General features: G+C 36.5%; 1 protein-coding gene across 1 annotated transcript in view; it reads right to left on the reverse strand.

Annotated features, from left to right (window-relative positions):
* CCDC150 (coiled-coil domain containing 150) overlaps positions 1 to 24,688 on the reverse strand; it is a 72,833-nt gene that overhangs the window by 21,490 nt on the left and 26,655 nt on the right. The window contains exons 10-15 of the mRNA XM_054566685.1: positions 23,223 to 23,347; positions 22,797 to 22,974; positions 22,170 to 22,238; positions 10,905 to 11,018; positions 2,623 to 2,706; positions 287 to 394 (exon numbers count right to left, since the gene is read on the reverse strand). Coding sequence (XP_054422660.1) covers positions 287 to 394; positions 2,623 to 2,706; positions 10,905 to 11,018; positions 22,170 to 22,238; positions 22,797 to 22,974; positions 23,223 to 23,347 — 678 coding nt within the window. The remainder of the gene's footprint in view (positions 1 to 286; positions 395 to 2,622; positions 2,707 to 10,904; positions 11,019 to 22,169; positions 22,239 to 22,796; positions 22,975 to 23,222; positions 23,348 to 24,688) is intronic.

The following is a 24,688-nucleotide window of genomic DNA, read 5'->3' on the forward strand; positions in this document are numbered from 1 at the left end:
GGCATACTTTCTATTCTATAATAAAGTTTATTGAGCACATTTCTAAGCCTCAAATGACAGCACAAGCAAGTTGAATGCCCCAACCCTGCTCAGGCATCTTTGTGAATTTCTCTATGGCTTAGCAGAAACTTGTACTTACGGGGTGTTTAAAAAATGCTTGTTGAATTAAGTGAGAGAATATTAATCTTTCTGGGACTGTATGGTAAGGCAGGGATAAAAGGCATCAATTTCTTAAGAACTAATTAAAACAACTTAACAGCAATCTGTTTGTAGCTATTAACCACACCTGAGTATATTTGCCCTCTAGAGCCTTATTCAGCTTCCGTAGATGATCATTCTGCGAACAGGTTTCAGTGAAAGAATGTAGCTGTTCTTCTAGCTGTTTAACTTTTATCTAGGGGAAAAAGCAGAATAATAATAAAAATAAGCCTCATTATTAATATATATATGTATTTATATACTCCAAAAGGAAAAGAGATATCAGAAGTTTTGCAAAAAAAAAAAAAGTTATACAGAGAATCCTTAAAACTTGTAGAAAGCAATCCTAAGATTTTCTAACCATGTAAACGATGCTATTTCAACTCAAATACATAGCTATTTCAACAGCTGAAAGTAAGCTATATCCATTTACATGAACGGGGATAATTCATTTGGTTTCTACTGCTTATGGAAACTCTAAATTAACATGACTCATGAATACACCAGGGAGACTTTGTAGGTAATAAATTTCAATTTTAAAGGAATTGCGGTATCTAGGATTCAAAAATTTTTTTTGAATATGGATAGTCAGAATTGTCAACATGCAAGGAGGAGACAGTCTTGTGTTTTTACTGACAGAACCATTAAAGTTGAATATGTGGAATTACAGTGAATTATATTTTAAAACTAACTCATAAAAATGACTACTCACATATTTGTCTTTAAAGAAAATTATCATTGGGGGAGAGGGAAATCATTAATATTTCCAAATCTCCAAATTGTATGTTTTTCTATGCTTTTTCCCTCTATTCCCAACTCTTTCATATAGATCAACAACTAACATTACTTGAGCATATATTTGAATGAAGAAAAATTTCATCCAAAATTTTTTATTTAAATCAACTTTTTCCTCTCTTGATATCTTCTTGTTTCCTACCTGTGGAGGGCAAATATCTCTTGGCTGCAGCTACTGGATATTTTCAAAAACTGTTAAAATTTAAGTGCCAGTAAGTTTTTTGAAAGTCCGCGTAGGATGTCTTAGGAAATATCTTGTTCCATCAGCAGGATTATTCTTTCTCTCACATCTGCCTGTTTCTGTTGCTCTTTTCCACAGTGTACGGTATTAAAACATGTGCTGTGGCTCCCCACAGCCATTAATAAAAAATTAATCATGGCTGTTTTCATTTAAGGTTCAGAATTAAAATGACTGCCTCTAAAGGTGGGTATTGATGAAACAGTCATCCTCATTTTAAACATAAGCAAACTCAACATGTAGAACCCAATGGAAAATGGACTGATTAACTCTGAAGACTTTCAGATGTGTCCCTCTTCAAGCAAAACACAGAATATCCTCGTACCACACTATTTCTCAGATTACCTCAGCCGTTGGGATACTCAATAAAATGCCCTAAAACCTGTCAGATAGCATGTTCTTATCTAGAAAGCACTTTAATTTTTATATTGAGTTTCTTATTTGGCAGGATATCTAATTCAAAACATTCAAATGGGAAAGAACACAGAAGCAAATAAATCCCACTACCCTCAGAGGCCCGGTGCTCTATGTCATTAATATCCAAGCAGATTCTGTAGCTACGTATTGGTCAGTCTCAGGAATGACAGTAACTTTGGTCATGAGTTTTTAAAACTCCCCAGGTGAGTCTACTATGTAGTGAAGGCTAAGAACCACTGATTCTACTGGAGTTGGTTTAAGGCAGGCCTAGCCATACCAGTGGCAAGCTTCCTGCTCTCTGAGTACTGTAGGGACAGAACCCCAAGGCAACAAAAGAACATCCCTTTGTCTGTTTTGTGCCTACAAATTTGTACTTCTTAATCTCCACACCTCTTCTACCGTACTCCCCCTTCCTCCTCCCAACCGATAACCCACCAAATGATCTCTGTATCTATGATTGTTTCTGTTCTGTTTGTTTGCTTAGTTTGTTTTTTAGATTCAATTGTTGACAGTTGTGAATTTACTGCCATTTTAATGTTCATAGTTTTGATCTTTTTATTAAATAAGTCCCTTTAACATTTCATCCCATTCACTCAAGTCTATTCTGTTATCTTAGAGTACCAATTTCCAGGGTTCTTTCTTTTTAGGAATATTACAAAAATTCAGCAAAAAAGAGAACATAGGCTCTCTACACTCTCAATAAATGAACATGCATTAAACAATTATAATAAAACTTCAGGAAGTCACAGAATGGACTTTGGCTTCAACATTTTAGGTTTCAGCATTATAGTATAGGTATGTGAATAGAAGTTACCTAGATTTTAATGCAGTAACAAACTTAGAGAAGTTCAAAGGCTTGTCCAAAGTTATAAAATTAGTAAATGACAGACTAGGTTCTTTCAAAATCAGTAATATTTAGTTTGACAACTGATATTAAAAAGTTAGACAACAAAAATCAGAAAATAAAATCATACCTGGAGTTTTCCCTTTTCATAGGCCAGTTTATTTTTACTCTCAGTAATTTTTCCCAAGACCTTTTCCACATGTTGTTGAGCAACCTGATAAAGCAAACACATATCAGTACCTCTAGGCATAGAAGGAAATAATCAATTTCCTTTTTAAACAAATATATATACCCTTACCATTTTTATACTAATGAAACCAGGATTCATATTTATTGGCTACTGCTGCCTTAGTCTTTCCCAAGAGCCAATCATAGTGCTAATATGCAACCCATAGGGAGACAACTAAGGGAAGTGTGCGTGCTTTAGGAGTCCCAAGTTTGCTCTTCTTTGTTTATGAATTCTATTTGTGTTACACTAGTTATTCCTTTGTAGTGGTGATACAACCCAGATGTGGGGTGGTTGCATAGTGGTTACAGATATACAATTTGAGGATTATGTCGTTCTTGATAAAAATAGGAGCTACAAAGGATCATAACCACCTGGTTAGTGGGAGATGTTTCAGTTAACAACAGTGGAAGGCAGTTTTAAAAAAATCTCTTGAAAATGAAAGAACATTTATTGGAAACTCAAAATGCTTTTTTGATCAAACACTGAACACAGTGTTTTCTGGGACAAACATTACTGAAGGCTCTATATTCCATGAACTTACATATTTTCATCATTAAAACAGCCTTTGATAATATTTTTTCCATGTCTTTGTCAGAAGAAGTAAGTATAGAGTTTTCTTTTGATTAAATTTTGGGTGTTGGTGGTACTTTAGGAACAATATTAGAGTTTGAATATGGAAAATTTCACTCTTCATAATCAATTTCAGTGTTATATTTTAATTGCAGGAAATACTGTTATTTGCCATACGTCAAAAGTATCTTCACAAATCAACTGTGGGGATAATACAGACACAAGCAAATGTGACTGAGAACACAAATTCGTAATCACTCAGGCTGACTAGCTGCACTATTGATCATCTGCAGTGAATCTGGAGTTTAAAATCTTGGTAAATATTGGCATAATTCACTATTTTTGGCTTATATTTGCTTAATTGTAAATAATAGAACTGGGATCCCTTTAAGCATTTAAAACCAAAGAATTTAGACTTCTGTTTTATGTTCAACTTTGGGCAAGTTGATAAAGATGAAACCACATACGTAGGGATACTCATTCATATAAAATATATTCACTATCTCTGACAGTTACAGCCATTCTTTTCTTAGACTATATTTTATTGATTATGCTATTAGAGTTGTCCAAGTTTTTCCCCCTTTGCTTTCCTCTGCCTGGTATCCCCCATTCCCTCTAGTAATTTGCCCCCTTAGTTCATGCCCTTGAGTTGTGCATATAAGTTCTTTGGCTTCATTTCCTATACTGTTCTAAACATCCCTTTGTTTTGTGCCTGCCAGTTTGTACTTCTTAATCCCCGCACCTCTTTGACCATTCTCCCTCTTCCCCCTCCCAACTGCTAACCCTCCAAATGATCTCTGTATCTATGGTTGTTTCTGTTCTTGTTTGCTTAGGTTGTTTTTAGATTCAATTGTTGATAGTTGTGAATTTATTGCCATTTTAATGTTCACAGTTTTGATCTTTTTATTAAATAAGTCCCTTTAACATTTCATATAATAATGGCTTGATGATGATGAACACTTTTAGCTTTACTTTGTCTGGGAAGCACTTTATCTGCCCTTTGATTCTAAGTGATAGCTTTGCTGGATAGAGTAATCTGGGTTGTTGGTCCTTGCTTTTCATCACTTTGAATGTTTCTTGCCAGTCCCTTCTAGCCTGCAAAGTTTCCTTTGAGAAATCAGATAACAGCCTTATTGGAACTCTCCTGCAGGTTCTCTCTTTATCTTTCAATTTTGGCATTTTAATTATGATGTGTCTTGGTGTGGTCCTCTTTGTGTACATCTTGTTTGGGACTCTGTGTTTCTTGAACTTTCATGTCTATTTCCTTCACCAAGTTAGGGAAGTTTTCTTTCATTATTTTTTCAAATAGGTTTCCAATTTCTTGCCCTTTCTCTTCTCCTTCGGGCACCTCTATGATGCAAATGTTGTAATGCTTGAAGTTGTCCCACAGGCTTACACTATCTTGGTATTTTTGGGTTCATTTTTCTTCCTGTCATTCTGATTGGTTGTTTTTTTTTTTTTTTGCTTCCTTATGTTCCAAATTGAGGAGGGACTCTTTAGGTCCCTGTTCGGGAGCCAGCTGAGGTGGGAGCGTGGGCTCTGATCCTGCAGAGCCCATCCCGGAGTCATCATGGATGGGGTGAAATAAAATGAGTCGTACCAGACACTTCTCTGTCAGGAAAGGTGTTGGCTCTTCCTTCTAGTGGAGAAGGCCCTGAGCCCCTGTGTCCAAAGGTTTTTATTGGAAGGGTTGTCAATGGGGCTAGGTAATAGGAATGTACAGGTGATCTCATTTTACAGAGAATAATGTTAATGTTTACAGAGAACAGATGATGTTTTGAAGACAACAAATGGCAGAAAACACACTGATCTACATGGGTCCGAGAGGAGATGAGTAAACATGAGAGCATAAACATAAGGGCGCCAAAAGGTTTAGGGTCAGGGTCTGTGAGTAATGTACATTTCCTTCCCAGCATGAGCTGGTTATCATAGCTTTTGAGGGAAAAACAAAGCATGTTTAAAGAATTTACTTCTAGGCGTCATTTCCCCCAGGAACTGCCTGATCCAGTTTAGGGCTCTCTCCAGTATTGTTTCAAACCTGAGCCAGGCTGCAGGAGGGCAGAGCAGCCAGGTGATAAGGAGACATTTTTCAGATAGAATGAGGACCCCAGCCATATCAAAGCTGAGGGGTGAGGGTCTTTTTGCCCTTTGTCTATGTCCCTCAAGTTTTTTCCCTGATGCCCATTGCAGCTGTGCCTGTCTTAGGTTGCCCCTTCCATCGAGGGTCTTAACTGTCATTGACTAACCAGCCGTCCTCCAGGGCCAAGAAGGGTGATGTGAGGAAGGAAGACAGGTTTTATCTCCTCAGTGGCCTGTTTTCCCAAAGCCTCCTTTATTAGTTCCAGCGTTGGGGCCCTCTTGCCTGTTGGCAGGGCTACAGTTCCTAAAGCCAGACGAGGAATTTCCCAACACCAAATCATTGATTTGATTCTCAGCTTCATCCAGTCTTCTGTTGTTTCCCTGTAGATTTGTCTTTAACTCATGTTTTGAACTCTGCATCTGATAGATTGCTTATCTCCATTTTGTTTAGTTCTTTTTCTGGAGTTTTGTTCTGTTCTTTCATTTGGGCCATATTTCTTTGTCTCCTCATTTTGGCGGCCTCCCTGTGTTTGTTTCTGTGCATTAGGTAGAGCTGCTTTGGCTCCCTGTCTTAGTAGCGTGGCCCACTGTTGAGAAGCCCACCAATAAATTGGATGGGATGGAGCCTCAGGTAATCGCCAGGGTGGGCAACCTTGTCGCCGCTCTGTGCCTCTGTGTGGGGGAGGGCTCAGAGAGGGGGCAATACTTCTGCCTGGCCTCTGGAGTTTTGTCCGGTAGGAAGCTGTCCCCTGGCCCTCACCCTGATGCTAGACACTTCAGTTTCTCCCCATATGCCACTGGTGCCCTTCCACCTGTTGCCCTGGTGCTGAAGCCCAGAGGGAGTGATTCTGAGTAAGTCCTAAGTCCATTGCAGGCCCTTAAAGAGGAGACTCCTGAGAATCCTCCAGTTTTACATGCTGCTCCAACCCCAGCTAGTTTTTACAGCCAGGAATTATGGGGAATTATCTTCCTGGCACTGGAAACCTGGGCAGTGTGGTCTGGTGTGGGGCTGGGATTCCTCACTCCCAAAGTATCCCTCCCGATTTTTATCCACCACATATGTGTATGGGATTGCCCATTCCATGTCTCTGCCCCTCCTACCCATCTGGGTGAATGTGGCTTCTTTAATTCCTTGGCTGTCAGACTTTCATACAACTCGATTCTCTGACAATTCTGGGTGCTATTTGTTTTGTAGTCTAGTTGTAATTTTTGCTGTGGTTGTTCAAGGAGACGAGCCATGTTTACCTACACCTCCATCTTGGCCAGAATCTGCAGCTCTTCTTTAGGCATCGCTTTGTAGTGCACTTTATTTCAAGTATTGTGAATCAAACACACTTATTTCCAAGTAAAAGAAAAAACACATTCCAAACTAGATAACTATATAATAACATGTAACTCATGTTTTCTCTGTTCAAAACATTTTCATGATATCACATTTTTTAAAAGGGGGTACACTAGTCTGGATTTTGTTTTCTCCTTGGTAGTTGTCTTGACTAGAAAAATTAGGACATTTTAGACAGTCTAGACTTGATTTAAGGAAAAAAATCTATGGAAAAGCCATAAAAAGTCATTAGTTCTTGTATTCCATCTACTCTAAAATTACACATATTCAATATAAAAATGTATACTGAATATTAGGTATCAGTGGGTTATTAACTATTATAACCATCCGAGTATTGTCTTATCAAAGCAACATTTATTTCATGTATAATACACATATTCATATATTGTTTCTTAAAGATTAAAAAAAATCTCTATGTGTTGCTACCACTAAGGCAAAGGAAAATATTTTGTATATAAAGCATTCAGACCAATAAAGTATTGGTTTTGAAATAACCTAAGGGAAATGTAGACTGCTATTGAAAAAATAGGAGACTAATAATAATGTATTATCATAAAATTAATCATCATTTTTCTGTCTGTGGAAGACATACTCATTTACCACAGTAGTTACTGTTTTGGAAACTCTGATGTAAAATCATTGCATAAATGAGACATTATAATTGGGATTATGTTTTGACCCAGTCTTCAGTAGAAAACAAATTAAAGGATGGCCAATAATGCTGTAAAAATAGCTAAAGCATAACTGTAAAACCTTAATTATTTAAAAATTAAGTTTCGAGTTCTATAAATCAATGTTTCCCAAAGTATTGTAAAGAGGAGGAATAGTGTATAAAAACACCAATAGCTAGATTTAACCTAAAATATGCCAGCTATAACACATACTAAACAGTCACAAATAACTTTGTTTGCTTTCTTTGAATGTGGAAAGGCTTTTTATGGAATAACTTAGATGATCTGGGTCTCTTTTAAAAGATGTCTAGGAATTTTTAAAATAATGGCACCTTCTTCAATAAAATTCTCTTTTTTAGGCAAAGGCATAGAGAAATTATATTAATATTTTAAATACACTTTAAAAATAATTTCTCTTTCCTTTGCAACCAAAGAGAATGCTAATGCAAAGATAAGTGAAAACTACTCAAGAAAACCAAAATCTGACATTTGATACATGGTCATTTATTTACATTTAAATTTATGACAAAAATACAATTTTTCCAGTTGCCAAAGGAAAATTTGTGTTAAGGCAATAACTTAAATTACTGTTTGCAGATTATTTGAAAAGGCTGTGTGCTTAAGAGAATTCATGGAAGACCAGAAATTAGAGGAAGACCACTTAAATGAGCGAATATCTCAGATTCTGAGTTTTGGAAGGCAGAACTGAGATTAACCTTTGCTTGAGTAATCTAGGCAATATACTGTAAAGATTATTAAATATGCAGAGCAGCCCTAGCTGATGTGACTGAGTGGACTGAATGCTGGCCTGCAAACCGAATGGTCAGGGCACATGCCTGGGTTGTGGGTCAGGTCCCCAGAAGGGGGTGCTTGAGAGGCAGCCACACATTGATGTTTCTCTCCCTCTCTTTCTCCCTCCCTTCCCTTCTCTCTAAAAATAAATAAAATCTTTAATAAAAATATGCAGAGCAGAACAGAAACAGAGATCACCCGAGAAACAGTATACAATGAAAAATGCAGATGGTTAGAATATACATTATCACTCAAATACAAAGATATTACTCCTTAAAAAGCAGAAGCAAACAGGATTATCATAAGATATGAAAGGCAGGTTGCCAAGGAAAGCCACAAAATGATTTCTAAAATCATTTTTAAAATCCAGGTAAGCTGTAAAATTTAGCTGAAGCTGTTAGAAAAATACAGTAGATATTGGCATTTTGGTAAAGCTATTTTATAAGAACACTGTAAGAGGGATTTTACTTAAAATATTGAACAACTAGTATGACAGGTCCCAGCAGACGGAACCAACTTTGACACCTGCCGGGTGGTATCAAACCACCCGAAGGACACCAACTGAATGTCCTCCTGGTTTAAAGATTTAATTCTTCATTTAACTTCAAATCATAAACATTCTAGTTGTGTAGGGAACTATATTCCTGTCTGGTGGTACTATATGAAATGTTTAGAACCCAAAATAAGAATGGGAAGGATAGTCATTTAACCTGAAGTCAGTAATAGCAACCTTCCCCCATTTAAGCCTTTCTCCATTGGGGTTCCCTGCATCACTGCCTGAGGTAATGGACTTAATTATACCTTCATTAAAGGATGATATGACAAAAATAAACTTAAAATTAAGAAGTGTGAGGAAAAAAATAAGAGAATGGTATTTATGCAGAGACAGTGTATGCAAGTCCCTGTGATGGGCACTTTGCATACATTTAATCCTCACAGTCTGGCAAGACAACACGAGACTCTTTGTGTTCTACTCAATCAATGTTTCTTAAACACCTATTATGTACTAGGTGCTGGACAAGGGAGTATAAAGATTAGTAACTACTGTACTTGCATTAAAAGAAAGCAGATGCAAAACCAGGTCAATTTCTCATCGATGTAGCAGTTATTCTGATATGGGTATGCAGAGTGTGCTGTGGGAAACCCAGTTAGGGAAGATGCCCTCAGCAAGGGTAGCCAGAGAGGTTAAGAACCTGCCGGGGTCACAGAGAAAACGGAGCCAAGGGTTGAATCAGGACTGCCTGAGTTGAAATCTGGAGTGTGGGGTTGGGGGAAAACATACACAACCCACATCACATCTTCAAAAATCAGTAAGAGGTTAAACTACAAGGTGGCTTTTATTGAGAATTTCAAGTGTTAAACCTCAAAGAACAAAAATACACTGCCAGCACAGAATGGAAATAGGTTTAATGATATTGCTAAGATTATATATTTAAAAAAAAATTCCCGAACTCTTGACCTCATTTCTTCTGAAATGCCAACTGAAATGTTTCCCGGAAGGCTTAGTCAGAGAAGGTACTGTAAGGAGACAGACATGAAAGCTGGAGTGGAGGTGAGGGTTATCACTGGGAAACCTTATGAAGAGGTGTGGTCTGCAGGCAAGAATCAACCTGGACCAAATCACTGGCAATATGGGGCAAAGTTAGTAACAAGGTAAGGCCACAGGCCTGCTCACTGGCAGTGGGGGCATGAAAAAATTAGGCAGACTGAGATGTGGTTTTCCAGATGGTTCAAAAGGAGATGGGTGAATAAGCCCAGCTGAGACCTGGCCAGCAAGCAAAGGGCAGGGATGACTCCTTAATCTCAGGGCAGGGAGGGCTGATCTGAGATAGCACCAGGAATTAGAGTTAATGCCTCTTGTCACTCCAATAGGAGCTTAAGAGGCTTTTTCCCCCAGGTCAATTTAAACTCCAAGAATTCAGTAAATGTTAGCACCTTGTTACATGCTTTACATCTATTAAATTAGTCCTCAAACAAACCCCTAATAATGGTATTATTATCCCCATTTTGACAGATGAAGAAGCTGAGGCTGAGAGAGCTTAAGGATCATAAGCAAGATCATGGCCAAAACTAATGCCACAAAAATGTAAAAGTTCTACACTTACTCTTTATAATTTTTCATAGTTGAAATTATGAGTAGCTTATGGCACAGTTTGAGAGAATTTAGCTCAGATTAAGATGGACTCACATCAGGGACATCTATGGAATAACTAATTTTTTTCTAAGTATTCAAAAGCAAATAGGAAACTTACTAGCTGCTTCATAAATCAATCATCTCTTTAAATCTGCTTCATCACTTAGAGAAGACGTTTTAAGAGCTTTACCATTTATTTGTAATGCACTGAACTTGTTAAATAGCTTTCAGAAATCAAACTTATTACTGATTACCTATTGAAGGAAACTGTCAGACAGGGGAAAATACAAGTTTCCTCATAATTTATAGAATAGATATTTTTACAATATTAAAAATATTTGTGCTTTTCAGCATTATAGATCATCCCTGAGGCAGAGGTTTATTAGGTGCCTTAAATTCTTGTTTTCTTAAATCCTTTATTGTTTGAATGCTGTACGGATTTATGCCATATTTAGCCTGAGTTATTTAGGACTTAGGGTAATGATTAAAACACAAATAAATGAAGAAAACCCATCTTCTGACTTCTGATTCCTCTCTTTTTTTTTTAACTCATTAGTAATTAATTCCTACTTCAGACTGACCTTTTTATACCCACCCCATGGAAGTCAGACGTGTCTTGCTGGAGTTCAAGGCAAGCCAATTGATCTGCCAGCTGCTTATTCTTTTCCTCTAGAGCCTGCAGGTTGTGGGTTAATGCATTTATGTCTACCTTTGAAAAATAAAAAGAGAAAAATCTGTTTATTACCTATAAATATATAAGTATATCAATGCTAGATCCAAAAATGTTAACTTATTTTTAAAATGACATTTGTAACTGTAAATAGAAGGTATCTTATGAACATGCTCTCCTGCCTTTATATTTGGGTAATTTCAATCTGATAGCTCTATGATGATTTTTAAATTTTTTTTCTTTTTTTACATTTTTTTCAGCTTTTCTACTTGTTTTCAATATAAGAGTTATTACAAATTACATAGTTAATATTTCCTAGAAATGGAAGTCCTTCTGGTACTTGGCATTTATTTAAATATATTACCTATTCAAACCCATTTAATTCTTACAAATCTAAAAAAAGTCAAATATCTGATATGCTGAAAATTACAAAGTACTAATGAGAGAAATAAAAAAAACTACATAAAATAATTTATATTCTCGTATTAGAAGATTCAATATTGCTGAAACATCAGTTCTCTCTAATCCTAACCACAATTGTGTGGGGTAATTTACCAGCATCCACTCTTTGGTGGGGTCTGGGCTGTGGGGCTAGAAAAATATGCCTTATAAACAATCTTAAAGGAAGTTCTTTAGGCTGAAATAAAAGGGCACTAGATAATAACGAATCTACATGATGAAATAAAGAATATCAGTAAAAGTTATAATATAGGTACATGCAAAAGATACATAAAAATTTATTTTTTATTTGTAATTCATTTGGTTACCCATAAATTGAAACTATATAGTAAAAGAAAGGACAAGGGAATTAAAATAGTGCACCGGAAATATCTACTTACCATAAGAAAAGGCAGTAATGGAGAAAGAGGGGATCAAAAAGCATAGAAGACATATATTAAAAAAAAATTGTAAAGTGGCAGATATAGATCCCACCTATCAGTAATTAACACTCCAACTAAAGCAGTGCTAGATAAATTTTTAAAAAAGATCCAACTATATGTGTTTATAAGAGATATATTTGGCTCCAAAGACACAAATGAACTGAAAAGGATGGAAAATATATACTATGTAAACAGAGTAAGCTGAAAAGAGCTAGAGTGGCTACATTAATATTAGACGAAATAGACATTAAGACAAAAATCTGTAAGATAAAGAAGGGCATTATATAATGAAAAAGGGTCACCTTCTCAAGAAGATATAACATTTATAAATAGACATGCATCTAACAAGAGAGCCCCAAAACTACAAGAAGCAAAAACTGGAAAAATTGAAGAGTGATACAATTCAATAATATCTGGAGATTTCAGTATACCACTTTCAATAATGGACAGAACAACTAGACAGAAGATCAGTGAGGAGATAAATGACTTGAATGTCACAATGCAGCAATTACACCTAATAGACATCTATAGAACAATCCTCCTGACAATAGCAGAATATGCATTTTTCTCAAGTGCTCATGTAGTATTCTCCAGAATCTACCATATGTTAGCACATAAAACACTCAAATTTGAAAGAACCAAAATTACACTAAGTATATTTTCTGACTACAATGGAACAAAATTAGAAACCAATAAAAGAATAAAAATTTGGAAATTCACATATATGATAAAATTAATATACTTAAATAACCAAAGGGTCAAAGAGAAAATTATGTGGAAAGTTAAAGAATACTCTAAGATGAAAAAAAGAAAACACAACATGACAAAACTTATAGTATTCAGCTAATGCAGTGCTTAGAAGAAATTTTATAGCAGTGGACAACTATATTAAAAGATAGTATCTCAAATAAAAACCCTACAGATTGAATACAAATCCTATCAAAACTCCAGCTGTCTTCCTTTTTTGGGGGGGAGGGTCATAAATGGGAAAGGTAATCTTAAAATTCATATAGAAATTTAAGGATCCAGATTAGCCAAAATAATCTTGAAAAAAACACTGGAGGACTCACAGAGCTACAGTAATTAAAACTGTGTGATACTGGCATGAGGATAGATACAGATCCATGTAATAGAATTGGTAGTCTAGAAATAAGCCCATACATGTATGATTAATTTATTTTTTATAATTAATTGATTAATTAATTTTTTCAGTGGAAAGAATAGTCTGTTTAAAACTTAGTGCTGAGCCCTGGCTGGTGTGGCTCAGTGGATTGAGCACTGGCCTGCAAACCAAAAAATCACAAGTTTGATTCCCAGTCAGGGCACATGCCTGAGATGTGGCCCAGGTTCCCCAGCTAGGGGCATGTGAGAGGCAACTAACTGATGTATCTCTTGTGCATTGCTGTTTGTCTTCTTCTATTTCTCCCTCCTCTCCCCTCCCTCTAAAACGTAAATAAGTAAAATCTTAAAAAAAAAAAAAAAAAAAAAAAAAAGAGAAAACTGGCTTCTTTAAAAAAAAATTAGTGCTGAAACAACTGGATATCCACAGGTAAAATAATGAAATTGACCTCTACCTCACACCATATATAAAATAAACTCAAAGTGGGCCTAAATATAATACATAAAACTATAAAATTCTTAAAATAAAAAGCAGGCGTAAATCTTCATGATCTTAGGTTAAGCAACAGATTCTCAGATGTGATACCTAAATCTAAATTACAAGCAACCGGAGATCCAAGATGGTGTCAGAGTAGGTGGAAAATACACTAAACTCCTCCCAGAACGAAAATGGGATTACAACTAAATTATAGAAAAGTCATCCTGAATAAACTGAACACTAGCTGGACAGAAGCCTTATAACCAAGGACATATGGAAGAAACCACTTCAACACAAGACTGGTAGGGAGTGCAGAGGCATGAGATGGTTGCCTGGGCTCCCATGGGCAGCAGCTGAAGTTCCAGAGGGATATTTCAGCAGCCAGGGGACTCCCCTAAGAAGTGGGGGTTCTAAACCCCAAGCTGGGCTGGTCTGCCTACAGCACCTAAGCCAGAAAAGGAACCCGGATAACATCAAGCTGTAAAAACGGTGGGGTTTGTGTTCACCATGGAGAGACAGCTAGAGATGCAGAGCCTCTTAAAGGGCCAAAACAAAAATTCTGTTTGCTGCCACTTACCCTGGACACTGGCAGAGGGAGTTCAGAGTGGACTAAAGGAATGCAAGGTAAGTCTGGGTTTGGTGCCTCTGGGAAGAGAGCTGAAGGATCAATTACCAGGATCCCTGTGCTGAGTCATTCACCATACTGCAAAGGCTGTTTTACTCAGGCCAAGCACAGCTCTCCAAGCTGCATCAGCCTGAAGGGATGTAAGCCCCACATGCAGGAATTATCTACCCCACACAGTGGTGCTTAATCCAGGCTGCTGAGTATAGCTAGAGGCTATATCAGTCATTAAGCCTAACAGTGAAGGGGGATCTCTGGGAGCTCTTAGTCTTTAGCTGAAACTCCCCTGGGGCCCAGTGCTGGTAAAAGGCAGCTTTGGTGTGCAGCCTGGTTCTTTCTGCACACAAAGAGTCCAGCCAAGGAAGCCACAAGCTGTGTATCACTGATAGCTCCAAACAGATTGCCCAGGGCCAGTCACAGTCAGCATCCAACATAAGTCTGCACCAAAGTCTTTGCAGATCTACCTAATACATAGAAGCAAATACAAAGCAGCAGCAAGAAATGGGAAGACAAAGAAACAGACCCCAAATGAAAGAGAAATAAAATTCTCCAAAAGAAGAACAAAATGAAATGGAAGAAATTTATCAGATACAGAGTTTAGAGTAATGAATATAAGGATACTCAATGGCATGAAAAAAAGACATAGAAACCGAAAAAAGAACCAGCTGGAAATAAAGAATGCAATATCTGAAATAATACACTAAAAGGAATAAATAGTAGGTTAGGTGAAGCAGAGGGTTGATGCAGTAATTTGGAAGACAAGGTAGGAAAAAAACACCCAAGTAAAGCCGCAAAAAGAAAAAAAAGATTTTAAGTGTAGAGAGTTTAAGAAACCTTTGGGACAAGAAGCGTAACAACATCTGCATCATGAGACTACCAGAAGAACAGAGTGAGCAAGGGATTGAGAACCTATTTGATGAAATAATGACAGAAAACTTCCCTATCTGGTGAAGAAAAAAGGCACACAAGATCAGGATGTGCAAAGAGTCCCAAAGAAGAGGGACCTAAAGAGGCCTATACCAACATACAACATAATTAAAATGGCAAAGCTGAACGACAAGGAGAGAATTCTAAAAGCTGTAAGAGAAAAGCAGGTGGTTGCCTACAAAGAAGCTCCAATTAGACTGTCATCTGATTTCTCAACAGAAACATTTCAGGCCAGAAAGGACTGGCATGAAATATTCAAGGTGATGAAAAGCAAGGACTTACAACCAAGGTTAATTAACCCAGTAAAGGTATCATTTAAAACTGAAGGAGAAATAAAGAGCTTCTTGGACAAGAAAAAGCTAAAGGTGTTAACAAATGTTAACACCAAACCAGTACTGCAACAAATGTTAAAGTGCTTTCTTTAAGAAGAAGAAAAAGAAAAAGAAAAAGAAAAAAAACAAAAACAAAAGCCAGAGCAAAACAGTCTAACAATCACATGGCACTAAATACATGCCTATCAATAATCACCTTAAATGTAAATGGCTTAAATGCTCCAACCAATAGGCATAGGGTAGCTGGATAGGTAAGAAAATAAGAACCATATATACGCTGTCTCCAAGAGACCCACCTCAGATCGAAGGATACACACAGACTAAAAGTAAAGGGATGGAAAAAGATATTTCATGCAAATGGAAAGGGAAAAAGAGCTAGGGTAGCAGTACTTATATCTGACAAAATAGACTTTAAAACCAAGGCTATAGTAAGAGACAAAGAAAGTCACTTCATAATAATAAAGGGAACAATCCAACAAGAGGATATAACCCTAGTAAATATGTATGCACCCAATATAGGAGCACCTAAATATGTAAAGCAAATCTTGATGGACATAAAGGGAGAGATCAACAGAAATACAGTCCTAGTTGGGGATTTTAATACTCCATTGACTTCAATGGATAGATCCTCCAGACAGAAGATCAACAAGGAGAGAGCAACCTTAAACAGCACATTAGATCAAATGTATTTAATTTATATCGTCAGAGCATTTCACCCCAAAGCAGCAGAATATACATACTTTTCAAGTGCACATGGAACTTTTCTGGGATAGAGCACGTTAGGACACAAAACAAGTCTTAATAAATTTAAGAAGACTGAAATCATATTAAGCATCATCTCTGATGACAATGCTGTCAGACTAGAAATCTATCACAAAAAGAACACTGAAAAATACACAAAGACATGGAAGCTAAATAACATGTTACTAAACAATGAATGAGTTAACAAGCAGGTCAAGGAAGAAATAAAAAGATACCTTGAAACAAGTGAAAAGGAAAACACAACAATCCAAAATCTGTGAGACACTGGGAAAGAAATCCTAAGAGGAAAATAGGGAAATTCCTATCATTACAGGCCTGTCTCAAGAAACAAGAAAAAGCTCCAATAAACAATCTAATTTTACACTTAAAGTAACTTGAACAAGAACAACAAACAAAGCCCAAAGGGGGCAGAAGGAAGGAGATAATAAAGATCAGAGCAGAAATAAACAAAATAGAGTCTAAAAAAATGATGCAAAAAATCTAAGAATTGGTTCTCTGAAAAGATAAACAAGAATGACAAACCTTTAACCAGACTCATCAAGAAAAAAAGAGAGAAGACCAAAATAAATAAAATCAGAAACAAAGAGAAGAAATAAAACCAGAAACAACTGACACCAAAGAAATACAAAGGATTGTAAGGAAATATTATGAACAAATATATGCCAACAAACTGGAGAACCTGGATGAAATGGATACATTCCTACAGACATACAATCTTCCAACACTAAATCAGGAAGAATCAGAGAATCTAAATAGACAGATTACACCTTGTGAAATTGAAGCAGGAATCAAAACTCCCAACAAAGCCCTGGACCGGCTGGCTTCACAGGTGAATTTTATTAAATATTCTGAGAATTAACACCTCTCCTTCTCAAACTATTTCAAAAAATACAAGAGGAGGGAAGACTCACAAACTTATTTTATAACTTCAGCATTATCCTAATTCCAAAACCTGATAAAGACACTATGATGAAAGAAAATCAGGCCAATATCCCTGATGAACATAGATGCTAAAATCCTCAATAAAATATTACCAAACTGAATATACCAATACACCAAAAAGATCATACACCAAGATCAAGTGGGATTTATTTCAGATGCAAGGTTAGTACAACATTTGCAAATCAATAAATGTGATTCACCACATAAACAAAATGAAGAATAAAAACCATGATTTTATCAATAATTGCAGAAAAAAATTTGATTAAAATCCAGCACCATTTATGATAAAAAACCCTCAGCAAAGTGGGAAGAGAGGTAACATATCTAAACATAATAAAGGTCATATATGACAAACCCACTACCAGCATCCTACTCAACAGGCAAAAACTTAAAGTGTTCTTAAGATTGGGAACAAGACAGGGAGGTCTGCTTTCACCTCTCTTATTCAACATAGTTCTGGAAGTTCTAGTCATAGCAATCAGACAAAAATAAGAAATAAAAAGACATCCAAATTGGAAAGGAAAAAGTAAAACTGTCTTTGTTTGCAGATGACATGATACTGTACATAGAGAACCCTAAAGATTCCACCAAGAAACTACTAAAACAAATGAATTTAGCAAAGTAGCAGGATACAAAATTAATATCCAGAAATCAGTTGCATTTTTATATGTCAATAATGAACTACCAGAAAGGGAAATTAAGAAGACAATCCCATTCACAATTGCTTCAAAAAGAATAAAATATCTAGGAATAAAACTAACCATGGCTATAAAACACCTGTACTCAAAAAATTGAAAGACACTGAAGAAAGAATTTAAGAAAGATACAAGTAAGTGGAAGCACATATTGTGTTCACAGATAGGAACAATTAACATTAAAATGTCCATGCTAAAAAGGAAAATGGACTCATGGACATGGACAGCAGTGTGGTGATTGCTGGAGGGAGGTGCATATAAGGGGACTAAATGGTAATAAAAAAGAAACTATTTAGATTAAATTTTTTAAAATTTTGTGCCCATGCTATCCAAAACAATGTATAGGTTCAATGTAATTCCTATCAAGATTCCAATGATATATTTCACAGAACTAGGACAAATATTTCAAAAATTTATATGGAACCACAATAGGCCCTGCATAGCAACAGTGGTCCTGATAAAGGAGAACAGAGTTGGAGGAATCATGCTACTTAATATCAAACTATACTATAAAGCCATAATAATCAAAACAGCAAGGCACTGGTACAAAAGCAAACACATAGATCAATGGAACAGAATAGAGAGCCCAGAAATAAACCCACACCTTATCATCAATTAATATTCAACAGAGGAAGCAAGCACATGCAAGGGGCTAAAGATAGTTTATTATATAAGTGGTGTTGGGAAAATTGGACAGATATGTGCAGAAAAATGAAACTAGACCACCTTCTTACATAATGGAATATCTATTTGGCTATAAAAAATAAGAAAGTTTTACCCATTGTGACAGTATGGATGGACCTGGAGAACATTATGCTGAGTGAAATAAGCCAGTCAGAGAAAGACAAATACCATATGATTTCACTCCTATGTGGGATCTGATGAACAAACTGAACTAATAAGCAAAACTGAAACAGACTCATAGGCAGAGAGCAGGATGACAGCTAAGGGGGGTTAGTGTAGGGAGTGGACAGAGGAGCAAAAATAAAAAGTACTTATGGACATGGACAACAGTGCGGTTATTTGTTGGGTGGGGGGAAGTATAAGGGGACTAAATGGTAATAGAAAAAACTACAATAAAAGAAATAAAAGAATAGATAAAATACATGCAACCAAAGGAAAAAAATTAAACTTCATAAAAATCTAAAACTTTAAAAAAGAAAATCCATAGAATGAGAGAAAATATCTGCAAATCACATCTGATAAGGGTCTACTACCCCGACTATATGAGGGGGAGCCAAAAACCCCTGAATTTATTTACAGAAAGTGTGTATTTATTCTTACATGTTTAAACTTCAGTCATCCTCAAAGAACTTTCTGTCTGATGCAATATACCTAATTGACATGTTTTTCCACTACTTAAACAGTTTTGAACTTATCAATTTTGATGCCTTTTAGTGCTTCTGCCATTTTTAAATTTCACCTTTTCCACACTGGTAAAATGTTTCCCTTTGAGGACTTTTTCATCCAGAGAAACATGAAGTCACTCAGGGCAAGACTGGGTGAATAGAGAGGGTGGGACATGGGGTTCATGATGTTTTTGGTTAAAAGCTGCTGAACACTCAGCACAGTGTGGGCAGGTTCACTCATAAATCACCCATCATGAAATGGCCAAACACCGTTGAAAGAGCCTTCAAAAAAAAAAAATTCACTGATGCTGAACACAGCCTCTCACAACAACGCCAGCTGGTACACTGACACAGATGGGTTCCTAGAACGCTCACCTTGGAGGGGAAGCCTGTACTGCAAGAGGCCTGCCCTTCGGGAGATAATTTCATTTTTTGGTGGGGTGGTCCCCTCCTCATATAAAGAACTCTTACAACTTAATTAAAAGACAAAACCAGTTTAAAAATAGGGAAATGTTCTAAATAGACATTTATACAAAGAAGATACACAAATGGCCAATAAGCACATTAAAAAATGATAAACATTATTAACAGTAGGGAAATGCAAATCAAAACCACAAAGAAGTACCACTTTTGCACCCACTAGGATAGTTATAATCAAAAAAACAAAAAATAATAGCCCTGGCCAATGTAGCTCAGTTGTTTGGAGAGTTGTCCTATAAACCAAAAGGTCACAGGTTCGATTCCTGGCCAGGACACATGCCTGGATTGCAGGTTTAGTCCCCAGTCAGAGTGTATACAAGAGGCAACTGATTGTTGTTTCTGTCTTACATTGATTTTTCTCTCCCCCCCTCTCTCTTTCCCTTCCCCTCTCTCTAAAAATAAAAATAAATAACAGGTGCTGATGAGGATGTGGAGAAATTGCAATCCTAGTACATTGCTGGTGGGAATATAAAATAGTTTAGCACCATGGAACACAGCCTGGTGATTCTTCAGACAGTTGAATCATACATTAACTTTCCATATGACCCAGTAATTCTACTCCTAGGAATATATCCCAAAGAACTGAAAGCAGGTACTCAAACAAATACACGTACACACATTTATAGCAGCACTAATCACCACAGCCAAAAGATGGAAACAATACAAATGTCTGTTAAGAGATGAACAGATATACAAATTGTGGTATATATGTGGGAATTAGAAAAGATGCTCAATATTATTAGTCACTGGAGAAATGCAAATTACAGCCACAATAATATACCACTACACACCAGCTACAATGGCTAAAATGAAAACACTGACAATACCGAGTATTGCTGAGAAGGTAGAGAAACTACAATTCATATATTACTGGGAGGAATGCAAGATGGTAACACATCCTTAGGGAAACAGTTGAGTAGTTTGTTACTATGTCAAACATATTTACCAGAAATCCAGTTCCTGATATTTACCAAAGAGAAATAAAAATATATGTTCATTTGTGAATATTTATACAGGAAAAAACCCAAATGTCCTTCATTTGGCAAATGGGTAAAGAAACTGTGACACATCCACATATTGGATCACAAACTGCAATACAACAATATGGATGAAAGTCAAATGCTTTATGTTAAATAAAAGAAGCCAGACTTAAAATGTACCATATTGCATGATTCCATTTATGTGATATTCTGGAAAAGATAACTACAGGGACAGAAAAACACATTAGTGGCTTTCAGGGGATACTGCCAGGCAGAGGAAGAGGCTGATTAGAAAAGAGCACAAGGGAACTTTCTGGGATGACAGAAATGGTCTATGTTTTGATTGTGGCGGTAGTAACATGCTTGCTTGCATTTGTCAAAACTCAGAGAAAAACACAAAAAAGGGTAAATTTCACTGTATGTAAATTTTAACTCAACAAACCTGACTTCAAAAAAGCATAGCTTTACAAAGAACACACACATTAAAATACCAATTTAGACCAAAACATAGGATTCTATAAGCATTGCCATTTGCCTAATACAACCCCTCTAATGAGCAAGCGTCTTTCAGTCCCATCACCTTCCACTTGGCCTGCATTAAGACTATTGAAATCAGACAGGCAGACTAGTACTACTTTTAACTCAAAGACATAGAGCATTTGCCTTAGTCATGTAATATTCACTAACATTTTTAAGAAAAAGGATTAATGAATTTAATAGTAGCCAATTTTCCAATTTTCAAAAAGCATATTTAAGGCCAAACTTGACGCCAGCAAAGTCCCTACCACACTAAGTTACAGTTTCATTCAATGATTTTTACAGTGGGCTATTTTCAATTTACTCAGTATTAGTGACTAAACCACAGGGTGCACCTGCCAGCTTGGTGAATGGCATTTGAGGTGGGGCTAAGAATTCAGATTTTTTTCCTGTGCCCAATTCCTAAATTAAAAATTTACATATATATAGTAACACAAATGCTATTTAGTTCAGCCAGAAGCCAAGGAACAGTCTATAGGCTTGATGTCTATATTGACATCTGTTGCTGGACTTACTAAACTTATTGCCTGGGTAGGCTAATTTTCCATGATGCTCTAGATATATTTTCTAGATAACCGTGATACATAATCTTAGTTCTCTTCAAATTTTGAAGTGCAAGCAGGAGTATTTTAAAGATTGTTTTTTGCTTTACTTTGATAAGAATTGTATCTGTTTCTCTGGCTATTCTTATCTTTTTAGAACCCAGAAAAGGGTACCTGCCCAAAAAGTGGCAGGTGCTAACAGGTAATGAGGAAGACTATGTTAGTTTAAAAAACAAGCATTCTCAGCAGCATCCCTTTGCCTCCCACATGCCCATTAGCTCACTCTCAGGGGATTCCTGGCTAACCACTCGGTGAGCAGAAGGGCCAGCGGCAGTGCTGACTCACTGGCAAACACAAGATGCTCCGTAAGCGAGCAGTTCCCAAAAGCAGGCTTATGCTGCAGTGACTGCAGTGCTCTGAGGTGCATCAGCTTCATGGCTCCTCTGTTCCCCCCACCTTGGTGTTGGACAAAATAACCCATCTTGTCATTAAGATAAGCTGATACAGAAGAAAATAAAATATAGTGAAACAAAACGTGGAATACCTTGTTTTTAGCTAATTCCTTTTCAAAATTGCATTTTTCTTGTGCTATTTCTTTCTCTGTTTTATTAACCTGCCCAAAAGAGGGGGAAAAAAAAGAGAGAAATGGGTCAATGTTAAAGTAGCGGACAGGCTATCTACTATAGCAGACATACCCTGCATGTCAATTAATACCTACACTGCAGAGATAGCACATCCTCTCAGAAAAGGGGCCACTCAGGGAGTCTCTGAAGCAGAGCAGACTTCACAAACAGCCCTGAAATTAGAAAGACACGTCTGCATGTCAGACTCTGCTAGTTTCTTCCTAAAGAGGAAGACAGGGCTGTTCCCCCTTAACCTACATTATTTCACCCCTTTAGGGGAAATTAATAAAATCTGATCTCTAAACTAAAATGAGGATGTGTGTGAACTACTAGATAATATTCACTAATGCTGTGTAAGGGTAAATACTATTTGGCACAAACTACTTTACATGCTAAATGATGTAAATTAGCCACCTAAAGATTTCTTTAATGGACAACTCTGAAAAATTGCATCTGGGTTGCATTTCTTGTCTTTTGCACTTAAAATACAATTTTAAAACAAGATGACCACCACAACCAGGAGCTAACAAAAATCTGCCTTTGCCTACCTCTCTCTGAAGTCTGTCTTTCTCTTCTAGCAGAGATGTCTTCTCTTGCAATGACGCCTCCAATTCACCTCGCAATCTTGCAATAGTTGATTCTAGCAGCTCTTTTTGCACCTCTGTCCTCTTCTCAGCATCCTGTGCTTTCTGGACACACTGGTTATGCTCAAGCATTAAGTGGTCCCTACAGGAAGAGATCAAAGAGGAATGAAAGCTAAATGAGAGTTCTTTAACAAAGAGACAAAGTGTTCTTATAGAACATATCTCTTGCCTGAGAGCAGTTACCACAATGTTCTAACAAAACTAGTGCCCTGAGGGCAGACTCTTTTTGTGGTTGGCCCAACAAATGCAGAATTAAATGTTTTCATTAAAGACAACAATTACAAACACAAGAACAAAAGATACATAATAAGTTGCCCACAATTTACTTACAGATGTGTCTGGAGTTGGGTTTTCTCATTCTGAACATTCTGTAGCTGACTTGTGATACTGGCATGAGCTGCATCCAGCAGTAAGTTTTGTTCTTGAAATGTGTGTGTCATCTTTTTCTGCTCTACCTGAGTGTTAGAATATTAAATACTGAGATGCCAGAAAGTCATTTGATAGGGTTTCATTCATAGCTGATCAAAGATACTGAATTAGCCCTGGCTGGTGTGGCTCAGGCAGACTGAGTGCTGGCCTGAGAACCAAAGGATCACTGGTTCGAGTCCCAGGCAGGGCACATGCCGGGGTTGCAGGCCAGGTCCCCAGTAGGGAGTGTGTGAGAGGCAACCCACACATTGATGTTTCTCGCCCTCACTTTCTCCTTTCCTTCCCCTTTCTCTAAAAATAAATAAAATCTTAAAAAAAAGATACTGGATTAGCTTAAAAAGTATATTTTATTATACATAAGTATATATGAAAACCTCTTTTTAAAAAATTTTAGTGCCCTTCTTTGTTCCCACCCTGACTTTATTACAATTCTATCATTTTGTAGCTCTACTAGCCAAAAATCAAGATTATTTACCCAGCTTGCTGTAAACTTCATAAAACTCCTATAATAGACATATTTTTAGATATAAATTTATACTAAGGATAATTTTGGTACTTTAAAATTTCAATATAACATATACTTTATTTTTTAAAGTAAAATAATATCAATTTATATAAACATAAAGTGAAAAGAGCCCTCCATCGCTGTCACCCCCTCTTTTAAATAATCGCACTCTCCAGGGAAAACCATGTGTAATAATTTGGTGTAAATTCTTTTGAGACTATCTGAAATTGAATTCAGATACTGTTACTATAATTGTTTTGGCACAATTGATTGTCTCTGGCTCACCAATTTGGAGTTATCAAAACAACGCTTTTATACATAACCTCTCTACGTATAATTTATAAAGCTTTTGCGAATACAGTACATATTACCAATTACTTTTGTAAACACATTTTAAAACACTTATTTAATTGCAAAGCAAACCTTCACACCCTCACACTTGGTAGAATGGCATCCCACTTGTGTAATATTCCAGCTTTAAAATGTCTGTGACAGTGTTGCATGCATATGTGACATTATTCGGTTTACTAAATTGTAAATTCCATGAAAGTAGGATTTTGTCTTGTTCATCTCTAGAATCCTATTTAGATCTAGCACCATACCTGTACAAACACTAAATGTTGAATTAGTAAAAAGTATTTATTAAGTACCTATTATGCAGAATATGCTTAACACTGTGGGAAGTAACAAAGATATGTAAGACAATGTCTTTCTATGAAATTCACAATGTTATACAGAAAATGAACTATGCACATAAATTACTACTAAGGAATGCAGAAGAGAGGCAGCATAACATACAGTCAAAAACACTGGCTTTGGAGTCAGACCTAGGTTTAAATCCAGCTCTAACCCTTACTAGCTA

Source organism: Pteronotus mesoamericanus, unplaced genomic scaffold, assembly GCF_021234165.1.
Source record: "Pteronotus mesoamericanus isolate MK-2021 breed Mesoamerican mustached bat unplaced genomic scaffold, CSHL_Meso_final contig_179, whole genome shotgun sequence".
Taxonomy (NCBI): Eukaryota; Metazoa; Chordata; class Mammalia; order Chiroptera; family Mormoopidae; genus Pteronotus; species Pteronotus mesoamericanus.